Source organism: Misgurnus anguillicaudatus, chromosome 3 (assembly GCF_027580225.2).
Source record: "Misgurnus anguillicaudatus chromosome 3, ASM2758022v2, whole genome shotgun sequence".
Classification (NCBI taxonomy): domain Eukaryota; kingdom Metazoa; phylum Chordata; class Actinopteri; order Cypriniformes; family Cobitidae; genus Misgurnus; species Misgurnus anguillicaudatus.
In genome coordinates, this window is record NC_073339.2 from 20,340,388 (window position 1) to 20,353,692 (window position 13,305).

Below are 13,305 nucleotides of genomic sequence, written 5' to 3' on the forward strand. Positions count from 1 at the left end.
CATCCTAATAGGGCTATACTGGATTTTAAAATAGATATAATTATGCCTGATTTTGTAGTAATTAAATAAAACCCATTATGTTATGTCTTTATGAATATAACATCTCCCTCTAGGTCAAAAATATTGAAGTGTAAATAAATGGTGTTTATAAAAAATATTGTTGTGTTTTACTGTTGTTACAGTAATTCTTATGTAACATTTTTAGTTTTGCTAGTTATAATAAATTGGATTGTTTCAACACTAGATGCTGATTGATTAATAGCTGAGATAATTAACAGATATGTCCTCTTCACAGAGCCGCTATTTGTATCACTGTGCACCATCCATGCTGGTCACTATTACAGTTGCATAGCAACATCCTGTGATTGTTTACATGTCAGGTACTAAATCATCTAACAGTAGAAACTCATTTATTGATTTTACCTAATTTACTTCAAAATATATAAATCACATGGTCATTATTTTAAATGACCAATATGACACTCAGGGTTGAATATAATAATAGGCGTAAGTTTGTGAAATTCCAATTTAACTTAGCATAACTCAGCAATGTGTAACTGACACGGTTTATGATAACTGACAAATTAATGTCAAAGTTTTAGGCATTCTATGAATAATAGCTCAAACCAAAGTGTTGCAATTATTCCTGCTCTCTCTTATTTATTTATTTAGGTGTCATATGATGGCAAACGGTAAACAAACTGAAAAATCTATCATCCTTGAAATCACCAGGCTAATTAATTCTAATTAGATTAATTCCCCATTCGGAGGACAAAATCATTAATTAAAACATATTGTGTAAGTGCGGCCTGCCACGGATGGGTAAAACGCTGATGTCTAGCTCAAGCTGTGCAAATCTGGAGGCTGCTTTCTTGGGACGCGCTGTGAGATCTAGCTCTACTCACTTAGGATGTCTGATGTCTGGAAGAGCGCGGTCCAAAGCGATATTGTTGCTGACGTAGATGTTGAAGCCGTTCTCTTTGTATACTGAGTCATCGCACTCGTCCTCTGCCAGCGGGTACGGTTTGCCATGTTCCCCTTTACCTGAAAAAGATCCGGTCAGACTTCAGTAACTATGTTGAGCACATTGAGGAGGTTGGCAAGGTCAGCATGTCTGTGTAATAACAGTGACACATATCATCACTACAAAGACAGGAAGTGCTGTTATGTGATGTGACAATTTATATTGTTCTTTATGGCTGAACAGCTGAAACAGCTTAGCTGAGAAATCTTAGTTCGACCTTCCTGGAATGCAGCAATAGCTGTCGTCCACTGCAAAGTAGCCTGCGTGACATTTTCTTACACAGTACACTGTAAAAAATTATTTCCTGCCTTAAATTTTTTGTTTAATCAACTCACATTTACAAGTCATATCAACTTACTATTATTTATCTTGACTATTTATAAATACTATAAATATAAATATTTATATACGTATTATATATATATATATATATATATATATATATATATATATATATATATATATATATATATATATATATATATATATATATATATAGCAGTATATAAGTACATCATGGCTGTGGTTCCTTTGAGGTTTTGACTGACTTTTATAATCTTTTTCAATTATATAACATCATACACTCACAATATTTCTTTTGTCCTTTATAGTTTCATTTTATGGAGATGAGCTTGGATATTTTAATATCTCCATTTATGTTGAATGTGAAAACAGAAATAATACAAGACACCGAGTACATAATGACCAAATTTCCCTTGTCTCTTTTAAAAAAAGTGCAGACTAAAGTGTAGTGGCATTTTGGTTTTGAAATGTAATTGCACACTTACACGAATTGGCAATGTAGTAGCAATGCAGACCACCTGTTCACCAAAACATATTCTACTTTGAATGGTTTTCTTATGTCCTGAATAGGTAATTGACCGAGCAGTGCCACTAATATTTCCCTGTGAACAGCTGCTTGCCTAAATCATTAAATACCATTTGTAAACATTTATTCTCTCCCAATAACATTTTTAATGCCAAATGGATATTCTAAATGTGGCATGTATCCCCAAACCGGCTCTCAAACATCTAAGTGCATACACATTTTCAAAACATACAATTTCTGCTCTTATAAATATTTTCATGTGAGAATAAGCCCTAAAAACATTTCTGACAACGCTGGGACATCGGGAAGACTTCTATCCGTGCTGTATTTTTCCAGGTATTTTATGCCTACACTGTTCAAAATGAGTATTGCAAAAGTCATAAATATATTTTCTTCCTTATAGCCTACAAATACTGTCACTCTGAAATGACTACTAATTACTATTAATATTATTAACTAATATTTCACAGCTAAAGCCTTAATACAGAGTACTGGCATTGTAGACATAATCTGTTGTTTACCTGCACAGGATTGGAAACCGATCAACCTGTTAATTACTTCTCATGTAGTAGCTTTAATGACATTTCCAGAATGAAAATAAGATATTTACATAGAGAGGAGTGAATTTTCCAACAATCTGCCAGCTTTGATATTTTTATATTTCAATGACGAAAAGGCTGAATTCGTCTTTGCAATATAATTAATGCATTCCGACAGATCTTTTGTCTGATCTACAAAAATATTTTTGTACACAACATTCAATGCAAGGCTTCGATGTGCAAAAAATAGAAAGTTTCAAACAAAACAAAACAACCCATGTGTACAATAAACTTATGCTATGTCTTTGCATTTTTATTATTGCTTAAACTATACACTCACCTAAAGGATTATTAGGAACACCTGTTCAATTTCTCATTAATGCAATTATCTAATAAACAAATCGCATGGCAGTTGCTTCAATGCATTTAGGGGTGTTGTCCTGGTCCAGACAATCTCCTGAACGCCAAACTGAATGTCAGAATAGGAAAGAAAGGTGATTTAAGCAATTTTGAGCGTGGCATGGTTGTTGGTGCCAGACGGGCCGTTCTGAATATTTCACAATCTGCTCAGTTAATGGGATTTTCACGCACAACCATTTCTAGGGTTTACAAAGAATGGTGTGAAAAGGTCCTGTGGGCGAAAATGCCTTGTTGATGCTAAAGGTCAGAGGAGAATGGGCCGCCTGATTCAAGCTGATAGAAGAGCAAGTTTGACTGAATTAACCACTCGTTACAACCGAGGTATGCAGCAAAGCATTTGTGAAGCCACAACACGCACAACATTGAGCCGGATGGGCTACAACAGCAGAAGACCCCACCGGGTACCACTCATCTCCACTAAAAACAGGAAAAAGAGACTACAATTTGCACGAGCTCATCAAAATTGGACAGTTGAAGATTGGAAAAATGTTGCCTGGTCTGATAAGTTTCGATTTTTGTTGAGACCTTCAGATGGTAGAGTCAGAATTTGGCGTAAACAAAATGAGAACATGGATCCATCATGCCTTGTTACCACTGTGAAGGCTGGTGGTGGTGTAATAATGTGGGTGATGTTTTCTTGGCACAATTTAAGCCCCTTGGTGTCAATTGGACATCGCTTACATACCACGGTCTACCTGAGCTTTGTTTCTGACCATGTCCATCCCTTTATGACCACCATGTACCCATCCTCTGATGGCTACTTCCAGCAGGATAACGCACCATGTCACAAAGCTCAAATCAATTAAAATTAGTTTCTTGAATATGACAATGAGTTCACTGTACTAAAATGACCCCCACAGTCACCAGATCTCAACCCAATAGAGCATCTTTGGGATGTTGTGGGACGGGAGCTTCATGCCCTGGATGTGCATCCCACAAATCTCCATCAAATGCAAGATGCTATCCTATCAATATGGGCCAACATTTCTTAAGAATGCTTTCAGCACCTTGTTGAATCAATGCCACGTAGAATTAAGGCAATTCTAAAGGTGAAAGGGGGTCAAACACAGTATTAGTATGGTGTTCCTAATAATCCTTTAGGTGAGTGTACAATCCCAGCAGCATTAGTGAAAACATACTACGGTACATCATCTAATGGCTCTACATTCAAGTGAGATTTTGTTTGAGTGGGTAACATCAAGTTTTCAAGATGTTATCATACATGTTAAAGCTATTGGCTGTACTGTTTTGCCTACTCTGCTAGGAGCATTCAGACAATAATCCAGCAAGAGAGTGGTTTTCTGATTGTGATAATTGTGGTTGTGTATGCGTGTGCGTATGCAGGGCCGTATTTATTAAATACACCCCTTTGTGCATTTTAGTGCAAAGTCATCTCTCCATGTGCGTAATTATGATAACCTCACATCTACTCTTCAGGCATTTTCTGGCAAGATAACTGAGTTAAAGCGAACATTTAAATCATAATGCAAAATTACGGATTTTAATACTCCCACACACGAGCACACAGTGTAACCATGTACACATTTCTGCCTCTTCAAAGCGATGTAAAACAGCTTCATGCAGAGTTTATTATTGTTCAGGAACTTTAGGGGCAAAGCTTTAGAGAGCAGAAATTGCAGGTTTGATTAATGAGAAACAGTGTGCATAACAGATACATTCATTTTGGGCCTTTCAGGCATAAATTAAATGTGATCTGAAAATATTGGATCAGTATTGTTATATATCATCTTCTAGATTATGCTATAATAAATGGTACAAAGATATACAATAGCACTATTCTGAATATACAGTGGTGTAATCTTGCTCTATACACTGTCAGAAATAAATGTACAAAACTTTACCTTTTTGTTACTGGGGTGGTACCCTCAAAGGTTCATTTTTGTACATTTATGGTACAGATACAAATACAAAAAATAACCCTTTAAAGGTACACAATCCTTAAGGTACATTAATGTACCCCAAAAGGTACAACATTGTATTATGTTTTGCATACATGTAAAGGTACAAAACGGAACCTAAGGGTACCACCGCAACGACAGAAATGGTACTGTTTTGTACCTTTTTTTGACAGTGTACATTGCACTGGTTATATAAAAAACTTATGTGAGATGTAGGGGAGAGTGTGGGTGAAGGTACCGTTTTTCAGAAAAATTTAATTTGATAATAAGATAATGTTTTAGACAGAGATATATATTTGGCTCTCCTGATTTTGCCAAGTGGTTGATGCCCTCAGGGCAACATTATGTTGACCCTGGGACAACATTTCAATCAACCAATCAGATTTCAGAAAAATGTTTACAGTTTGTTTTAAGTTTAAGCTTACAATCAGGATTAGCTGTTTCTAGACCATTGTTTTTCACTTATCATGTCCCTCTGATTTTAGGGTTTGGTTATGGTTAGGGTTGAGGTTTTGGTTGGGTTTAGGTTTTATTTAGAAAAATGTTGTCCTTGGGTCAACACGATATGTTGCCCTGAGGACATCAACCACTTGGCAAAATCAGTTCGAGCATATATATTTGCTATGGTAAAGTGTGGTCTATCATACCAGGTGAATTTTGAACAAATGTAAAACGACTTCACTTTTAACATAAGTAGCGAATTGTCACTTTTGACCCTGACAGCAGGGACGAAAGCAACGCACAGGTGGATCAAAGGTAACACATCAAAACAAGATAGATTTTTGTGTTACACTTGTTTTTAGTAAATATACATGAGTATGACCTCATTAATGTGTAACTGCAAACATATTTTGTAATTTATATTTGTAAAAAATTATGAAAATAAATTTTTATTTTAAATTTCAGTTTTATAAAACGTTTCAAAAGCAACAGTTCAAATTTAAATAGTTGAAAATAAAACATTTTTTTATTTTATATGAAAAAATTATTTTCATATAAATAAAACATTTATTAATAAATAAATATGAAAAATATATAAAAATTAATAAATATGAGTGAGTCGAAAGTTAATCTTTTTTTGATAACTTTTCATATTTGAACTCCAAGGAATATTTCAGCACTCGATTGATTCAAAAACAGCGGAACATTTTTAATGATTTAAATGAAATCTAATATACACAAGGTTTTTGTCTTGATTCAGTGATTCCAGTAATATAAGGCACTTGATATTTGGACAAAAATTGCAGGAGTTATGAGCATTAATGCGATTGTCATCGCTATAGCGCCACCTATAGGCCAATCGGGTTGATACTCTCTCAACTTTGCGCACGACTGAGACCTAACATTTGGCAAAATGTCATGTTTCTAGGCCTTACGGTTTGGTCTGCACGATTCGTTTTAAGGCACACGTCTTAAAAAAGTGACAAGTCTTACTATCGACCCGACAGGATCTCCTCACATTTAAACCCAATTTACTTTTTTATTTATTTTGAAAAACTCTGAGAAGTCAAACATTGTAGGATGTGTTAGAGCACTAAATAACCTGTAGATTGATCAGCATTGTAACACTTGAAATGAGGAAACACAACGTGTTATAAGAAAAATGACCGCTTTTGGAATTTATTTGTCATGGTTGAAAACATCTTTCTGGATCTACATGTGGAAATCAGTAAAAAACGCGATATTTGTCAGGTCTGTCAAGGGTTGTGTGCTAAATATGCTGTCATAGTTTGGGATGCAAATGTTATCAGGGCAGAGAAAATCGCTTTGTTCCTTTCGCCCCCGTTCTCCCCTATATAAATAAATAAATAAATGCAGATTTCACTCAGAATTAGTTTTCTTGAACCTTAAAAAACTGATAAATTTGATTCTGATGCATGAAGTATATTTATTTATTTATTTTAATTTCCTTCCAATTTTGGTGTGCTACTTTAAAAAAGTTTTATTATTTTATTGGTTTGTAGTTACCGGTCCAACTAAGATTCATTACATTAATGAAATTAAGTCTATTAATTTAATCATACAAAAACTTTTTTTAAATAAATATACTTATTAAAGTAATTTTCATTTTTCAGTGCATCCAGATTATTATTTTTTTTTCGGTTTCGGGCTAAAATTTTCATTTCACTATAAAAATGAAAATGAATCCTCATTCTTTTAAAACTATTAGCATATTAGCTGTCTATGTGCATGGACCTATGCCACGCTGGTCCTTACAGGCTCTATCTCCAGCTGTATGGCATCTAACTGCATGTCTGAGCAGCGATCTCAAACCAAAACCTAGATTTTTTTGGATAGCTTCAAAACATGGATCCCCACACGTATAATTTGTTGGTCCTGTCTGACTAGATCCATTACTCTTCCTTGGGATTCTTGTACCAGCATCTCCAATGATGTAGATTCATGAAAAATTAACAGAAGGCTTTTTATAAAGGAAGCTGCTGTCATAAGATTTGTCACCAACAGATGGTGTGCACTGAAAGACCTCTGATATAACAGTGCGCTGTGCTTTAAAGTGACAGGTCAACACAAAACAGTTGGGCAGAATGGGCCATACGCAGAAAACGTGGTCTTGCCTGCAGGTGTCAGAGATATCATCCCTTCTCTAATCTGACAAACACTCTGCTTAATACAGTAACTTCACTTCATTCCAAAGGTCTATAAAAAGCCTCTTTCTGGATGACTCTTACTGATGCTTTTCATGTCTTTTTGCAAATGTGTAACTCTCACATGAAGGACATATTTTGACTGTGTGTTTTTGATTATGTGCATAAAGCTTTGAAGATATAAGAGTGTTATTTAAGTGTCTGCAGTTAACAATCATCTCCAATTTTGAAGTGAAATGAAATCAAAAGGCATTTATCCATTAGGGCTTACCAAACTTTTCATTTTGTGACCCATTAAAATAGGTGTACTGTTTCCCAGGAATAATCAACTTTTTATTGAAATATGAGGAAACACAATATCAAAATACCTCATAGTATATCATATCAAAATCATTGTCATTGCTTGTCATTTCTTGTTATTAGTTGAACTAAACTGTTTTTTGTCATTTACCACTACAGCCAGGCCACTTTGTGTGACCCCCCCCCCATTCAACCAACCCAAGGTTTGAAATGCCCTGCATTAGACCACCACACCAAACTGCGCCCGAGCGTGACTGTACTCCCTCCCTACCCCCCAGAAGCATGCACTCACACTGTTTTTTATTGATCCAAGCGCGAGCAGGCTTTCGTCATTAGGATGCAGTTGTTTTAAAGAAAACAGGAAGTAAAGCGCTCTCTTAACACCGGAGCCCATTGTTATGTTAAGTCTGTGTTTTTTTATTTTATATAAAATATTAAATATTTTGGGGCAAGTTGACACACAGTCCTCTTACATGCTTGTGTTGCTCAGACATTATTCATGTTTTACAAAGCAGATGAAGGTGAGTGGTCTCGCAATTGAAATCTCGCCCTTTGAATCGCACTCCGGCGTGATTTGTGATCACACTGTGCGTTTCGCACTTGAGCACAGGTGAACTGCGCCCAAGCCCAACTCTGTAAGCAGGCCAGGGTGTGATTAACCAAAGTGGTTGATCAAGTTCGGGCGCGTTTTGAATAATGTAAGTGCGCCATTAGAAAATAGAGCTTAGAGGTTTGCTGCATCTACACTTTAGGAAAGGATGTGCACATTTTTTACACATTGTTTTGTTTTGTGTTATTAAAATAAATAAAAGAGACAACACAAAAAGTTATTGTTTGACCTTATCGTGATGATTTCAGATCACCACAATGAGTGCATATCTCTCTAAAAAACACAAGGTGGAGCTGCAGCGCCTGTATAAACAAGACAGCATCTGATGGCGTTCTTAAAGGCGCTCTATGCATTTTCAGCGTTTTTGTCAAACAGCGACCCCTAGAGTAGCTGGAGAATACTTGCAAGTGTCGTAATTTCCCACCCCCACTCTGTACACCTCCGAAGATAATGACCAGGTAATGTTTCACAATTTCACACAAATATTAGGCTACTGCATAGTCTACTAAACTACTGATGATGGTAATAGGATAATAAGAAGTCTATTCAAAGTTTAGAGTGCATATAATAATAAAGTAGCCTACCGCGTTTGCTGGCTTATAACGTTTTTACATAATTACAGCTAAATCACAAGTAAACAGTCTATAGTCTATGTCTACTGTATAATTTCATTTGTGTTCTTTTATTGTAATGTAAACATTACAAAATGCCATGACAAAGTTAATTGTGTACGTTGCATTATTTCATAACATTGGTCATTATAATGTCACTATACGTGATTATTGCTATTTATCATAATAGTTTGCAAATTGTGCATGTTTATGTTACACTATTTACAACCTCTAGGCTTATTTATGTCCTGATAATTATGTGAGATATTGATAACTGTTGTCACGATAATCCCATGACATACTTACTACAAGCAAGCGCAACAACATACAACATAGACCGCAAACAAGTTTTTTACTTACTAGTCCATAAACAAGATCGCCAGATCAGCATCCCTGTTGCATCCAGTGCTGTCTTTAAGCTCATGCCAACGAGTAAAAGCCTGACCGAGTGGGACTCTTGTCCGGTTCCTAACGCGGTCAGATTCTCTTTTCCTTTTCCTACTCTCTTCTGAACGCGCTTTCTTAACTTTTAAATCGCTTAGCATTACGTCTCAAATTCGCACGTGCAGTTGTTGTTATAGACTTGATTGACTTCGAAGTCGAAACTAGACTAACGTGTGTGACGTCGTTGCCATAAAGCAAGTCGTGATTCTCGCGAGATTTGTCAGGGGCGCTTCACGCTTCTCGCCCTACTATGACTTTGTTTACCACCGAAATAACTTTGAAGCTGTTATATTAAGGTAAAATAACTGCATAGTGTGTCTTTAACTGACAGTGTAACGCGATACATTGCAAAGCCATTCAATACAGTGGAATCATGCCATGTCTCAGTTCCCCATTCATTTCCTGTTTGTTAGTATAAACCCTGTTCACTCACCATTGCACATTGCAAAGTATTGTTAGTGTAACAGCTGCATTTCCAAGCGTTTCTGTCATTGCCTTGTTTCCTGTTTTCATGTATTCTTGTTCTGGATTTTGACCCCTTGCCTGTATTTTTGGATTACACTTTTGGATTAACCTGTTTGGATGTGTTTGCTTGCCTACGTGGAATATTTTAATAAAACCTCCTTGCATATGGATTTTCTCGCTCTCTTTCGCTTTGTGTAAGCAACTCCGAGTTGCAGATTTAGGGAAATGAAGGATGCTATTCTTATGTGGCTTTCACATAGGACGCGGTGTGCGCTGCGCTCGTCCGCTGGGTTCAGCGCAGCCAAGCGATATGTGCTCTGCTGGCAAGACCAAAGTAGGCGGGGTTTTCAATATATTACTACAGTGTTTATATTTTGGTAAATAGTGGATGAGGAATACAGAGACTGATGTTGCCTGTCTCCATTTCAGGTAACTTTAAGCTGCCTACCTACAACGAGCAACTTGACTTAAAACACACCTGACAGGCCAACTTGAATTGCTATGTGTTTCCAATGTCTCTGTAGGAGCTCCGGGAATTCCGAGTATAAGATTTCGTCCATTTTGTTTGGATGCCCCATTTCTATTGGCCGTGCGAGTAATCGTCACAGAGCGCAGCGCAAAAGTTAAACAATTTTGAACTTTGACCGCGGCGTGAGCAACAACAAACCGCCCTTGTGCGGCACAAGCCATTGAAGTGAATGGGTTTCATAGCGGATCTGTAAGGAATTGATTTTTTTGTAGCCACTACAAACATGTGGTCCAGTACTAATATGACCTTAGTAGAATTGGCTACTATTTAAGGCCTGTTCTGGTATAGTCAGTTCATTTTTATATTCAGTTTTAAATTTTATTGTGTTTATTTCTTATGAAGAATTTTCAGTTTTTGAAAGATATATTCATTAAATAATTACTTTTAAATATGTGTTATGTGTATTAATATTTACTGCCAGGTAAACCTTGCAAAAAAATGTAATTAAAATAATTACAACAATGTGTCAAAATTAATTCATGAACAAACTTAAATGTCAAAGCAATAAACAGCCAATTAATCGTCATAACATCACAATTTATTAGACAATTAACCATCAGCCAAATTTCATAATCGTGACAGCCCAAATTTAGACTAAAATAAAAATGAATACATTTTGAGTACAAAAATTTGGCCAAAAACTCAATAACCTTGGTGATCCTTGAAAATCAGACCAAAGTGGTTAGGAAAAATAAAATAAACACCTCAGTGAGCACCTGGACAGGCATTTATCACCTTAACTGCTGAGGACCTAATGCAGGTAAAATTTAACACTGCAAAAAGACACCCTTACATTATTAACCAACCGTAAATTCAGCTGGATCAATAAAGTCTTTTTAGCCACAGGGGCAGCTGCTTGATTTACAAAGACAGCTTGGCAGGGATTCTAAAAGAATGTCCTTTGCCAAATGAAAGCCATAAAGAAAGCCACATCATCATCATCAAATCATCCCTCTTTAGCCTGGATGTTTTTCTTTACACCGTGATAATATGACATTTCCATATGCCTTCAGAGGAACAACAATCAGTTATGAAAAAGTGTCGTCTTATGTATTTATCAATCAACTGTTCCATGTCATGACAAGGGATTTAGTGCACGTGCACGTACCAACACGTAGCTCATCTCTTCTGGCGCTGTCATTATCATGCCAGTCTCTTCTTCTCAAACCATCTGTCCAGGTATAAATGTGACCATCATTTAAGCCCAGTGGGAATCCCTGTGGAGACAGAGAAACCTTTTCAAGCAAGATATAGATACAAAAACATTTAAGATGAACTTTCTTTTCAGAAACTTTTACACAGAATACCATAATGCTTCTTAAAAGATCAAGTTGAATAACATTAGAAACCAAGCTTATTAAAAACAACAAAATCAATATGAGTTTCAAGACTTAAACGCACATTCAGTTTGCTAAAACCCCAGCAAGCAACTTTATCATAAATGCCCAGAAAAATCTTCAATCTGATGTATGAATGCTACTGTATACAAAATATTTTCAACCAAGATTTTATCAGCTACACAAGTACTAGTGGGTTTCTGCATGAGTCTTTTCTGTTGTGCCGAGTGCCGGCTATGTTCCCTTCGGTAATCGCACATTTTAAGATCTCTTCAGTCAAGCTGCGACCTGGTGCCAGCTATCAATTTCTTTGCGCCAGCACAACATGCCACATTTTTGTTCGTCCAATACTTCAAACATGGCTACCGAAAACATTTCAAAATGATCAGGCAGAACAGTAAGAGGTGTGCTGGACAGAGATTGTTTAAGTGCAGCAAAAAGGCCTCGTGTTGTTTTGACGCCACTCCTATTTGCGCAATAGGCGGTTGCAAGATGTAAAAGTGGAGCTCTAGAGGGTCTAAAAGGCCCCATTTGATCTACAATTTACCCATTCTCACAGATAGACCCCTGCAAATGGCTCTCTTTCTGAGGTGAAGGGTGCTAATGCAGTGGGAACACAGGTACGGAAGGGTAAAGCTCTCAGATGGGCTGACAGGACTTTAGGCTACAGATATACAGTATAGTACATGCCGAGTACATAGAAAAAAGCTTGTTAAGGCTTTGTTAGTGGGTATCTATCAACACTGAGATGCTTCAAGTAAATAAGTAGAAGTAAATTAGAAACACATGCTATTTCAGCAAATAACACAGAGATTATTACATTATTGATTATTACAACAATTATTGGATTTTAGTAGCAACTTTGCTTATTGCAGCCATGTTGGATTTCAATCACCCACAGAAAAATACAAAGGATTTGAAATGTGACGTATCTTTTCTTACCAGTCAATTGAGGTTTAATAAAAAATGTGACTATACATCTATGACTATTCATACTGGTCCAACATGGTTTATGAAGGTTAGTTTCTTTACTTATATGATGCAGGTCTAACTGTAAGACCAGCAAAGTCATGCTTTCATCCAGCAAAAAATGTTGGTCAACCAGACTATCTTTCTGGTGAAACTGGCTGACCATGGATGGCTATACAAGCTGGTTAGATATGGGACATCAGCACACAAGCAGCCCTCGCCAAGACACACCATATGCTGATGACCAGCATGGTTCATGCTGTGTTTCCCATACATACATTGATCTATTTGTGAAGGCCTGCAACAATATTAACTGGGTCATTCTCCGCCTCTCCGCGATGCTCTGCTGTGACACCGAGTGCTGGTAAAAAACCTGCAACGCCACAAAGCGACATTTTCATAGTTCGACATTAAATTAATGTACAAACTGACTTCATTCTAGGCTGCAAAATGAACAGAAAAACACTGCATTAAGGGGATAGTTCTCTTTTTTTTTATTCTGTCATTATTTACTCACTCATGTTGTTACAAACCTGTTAGTGATCGACCGATTTATCAGCCGGCCGATACATTGTGCCGATTTTAGCAGGTGTATCGGCACCAAGACAGAATGTGAAATTCGATTCCGATTTTTAGGCTCAAGATTCGATTCAGAATCGATTTTCGATTCAAAAATGATTCACAGTACGTAAATGTAGTTTAC

The 13,305-nt window shown here is 36.6% G+C and overlaps 1 protein-coding gene across 2 annotated transcripts in view; it reads right to left on the bottom strand.

Moving 5' to 3' along the window:
- The window catches only part of galntl6 (polypeptide N-acetylgalactosaminyltransferase like 6), a 317,093-nt gene that overhangs the window by 232,051 nt on the left and 71,737 nt on the right, over positions 1-13,305 (bottom strand). For both annotated transcript variants that reach the window (XM_055205086.2, XM_055205085.2), the window contains exons 3-4: positions 11,405-11,513; positions 906-1,044 (exon numbers count right to left, since the gene is read on the bottom strand). In XM_055205086.2, the coding sequence (XP_055061061.2) occupies positions 906-1,044; positions 11,405-11,513 (248 nt within the window). The remainder of the gene's footprint in view (positions 1-905; positions 1,045-11,404; positions 11,514-13,305) is intronic.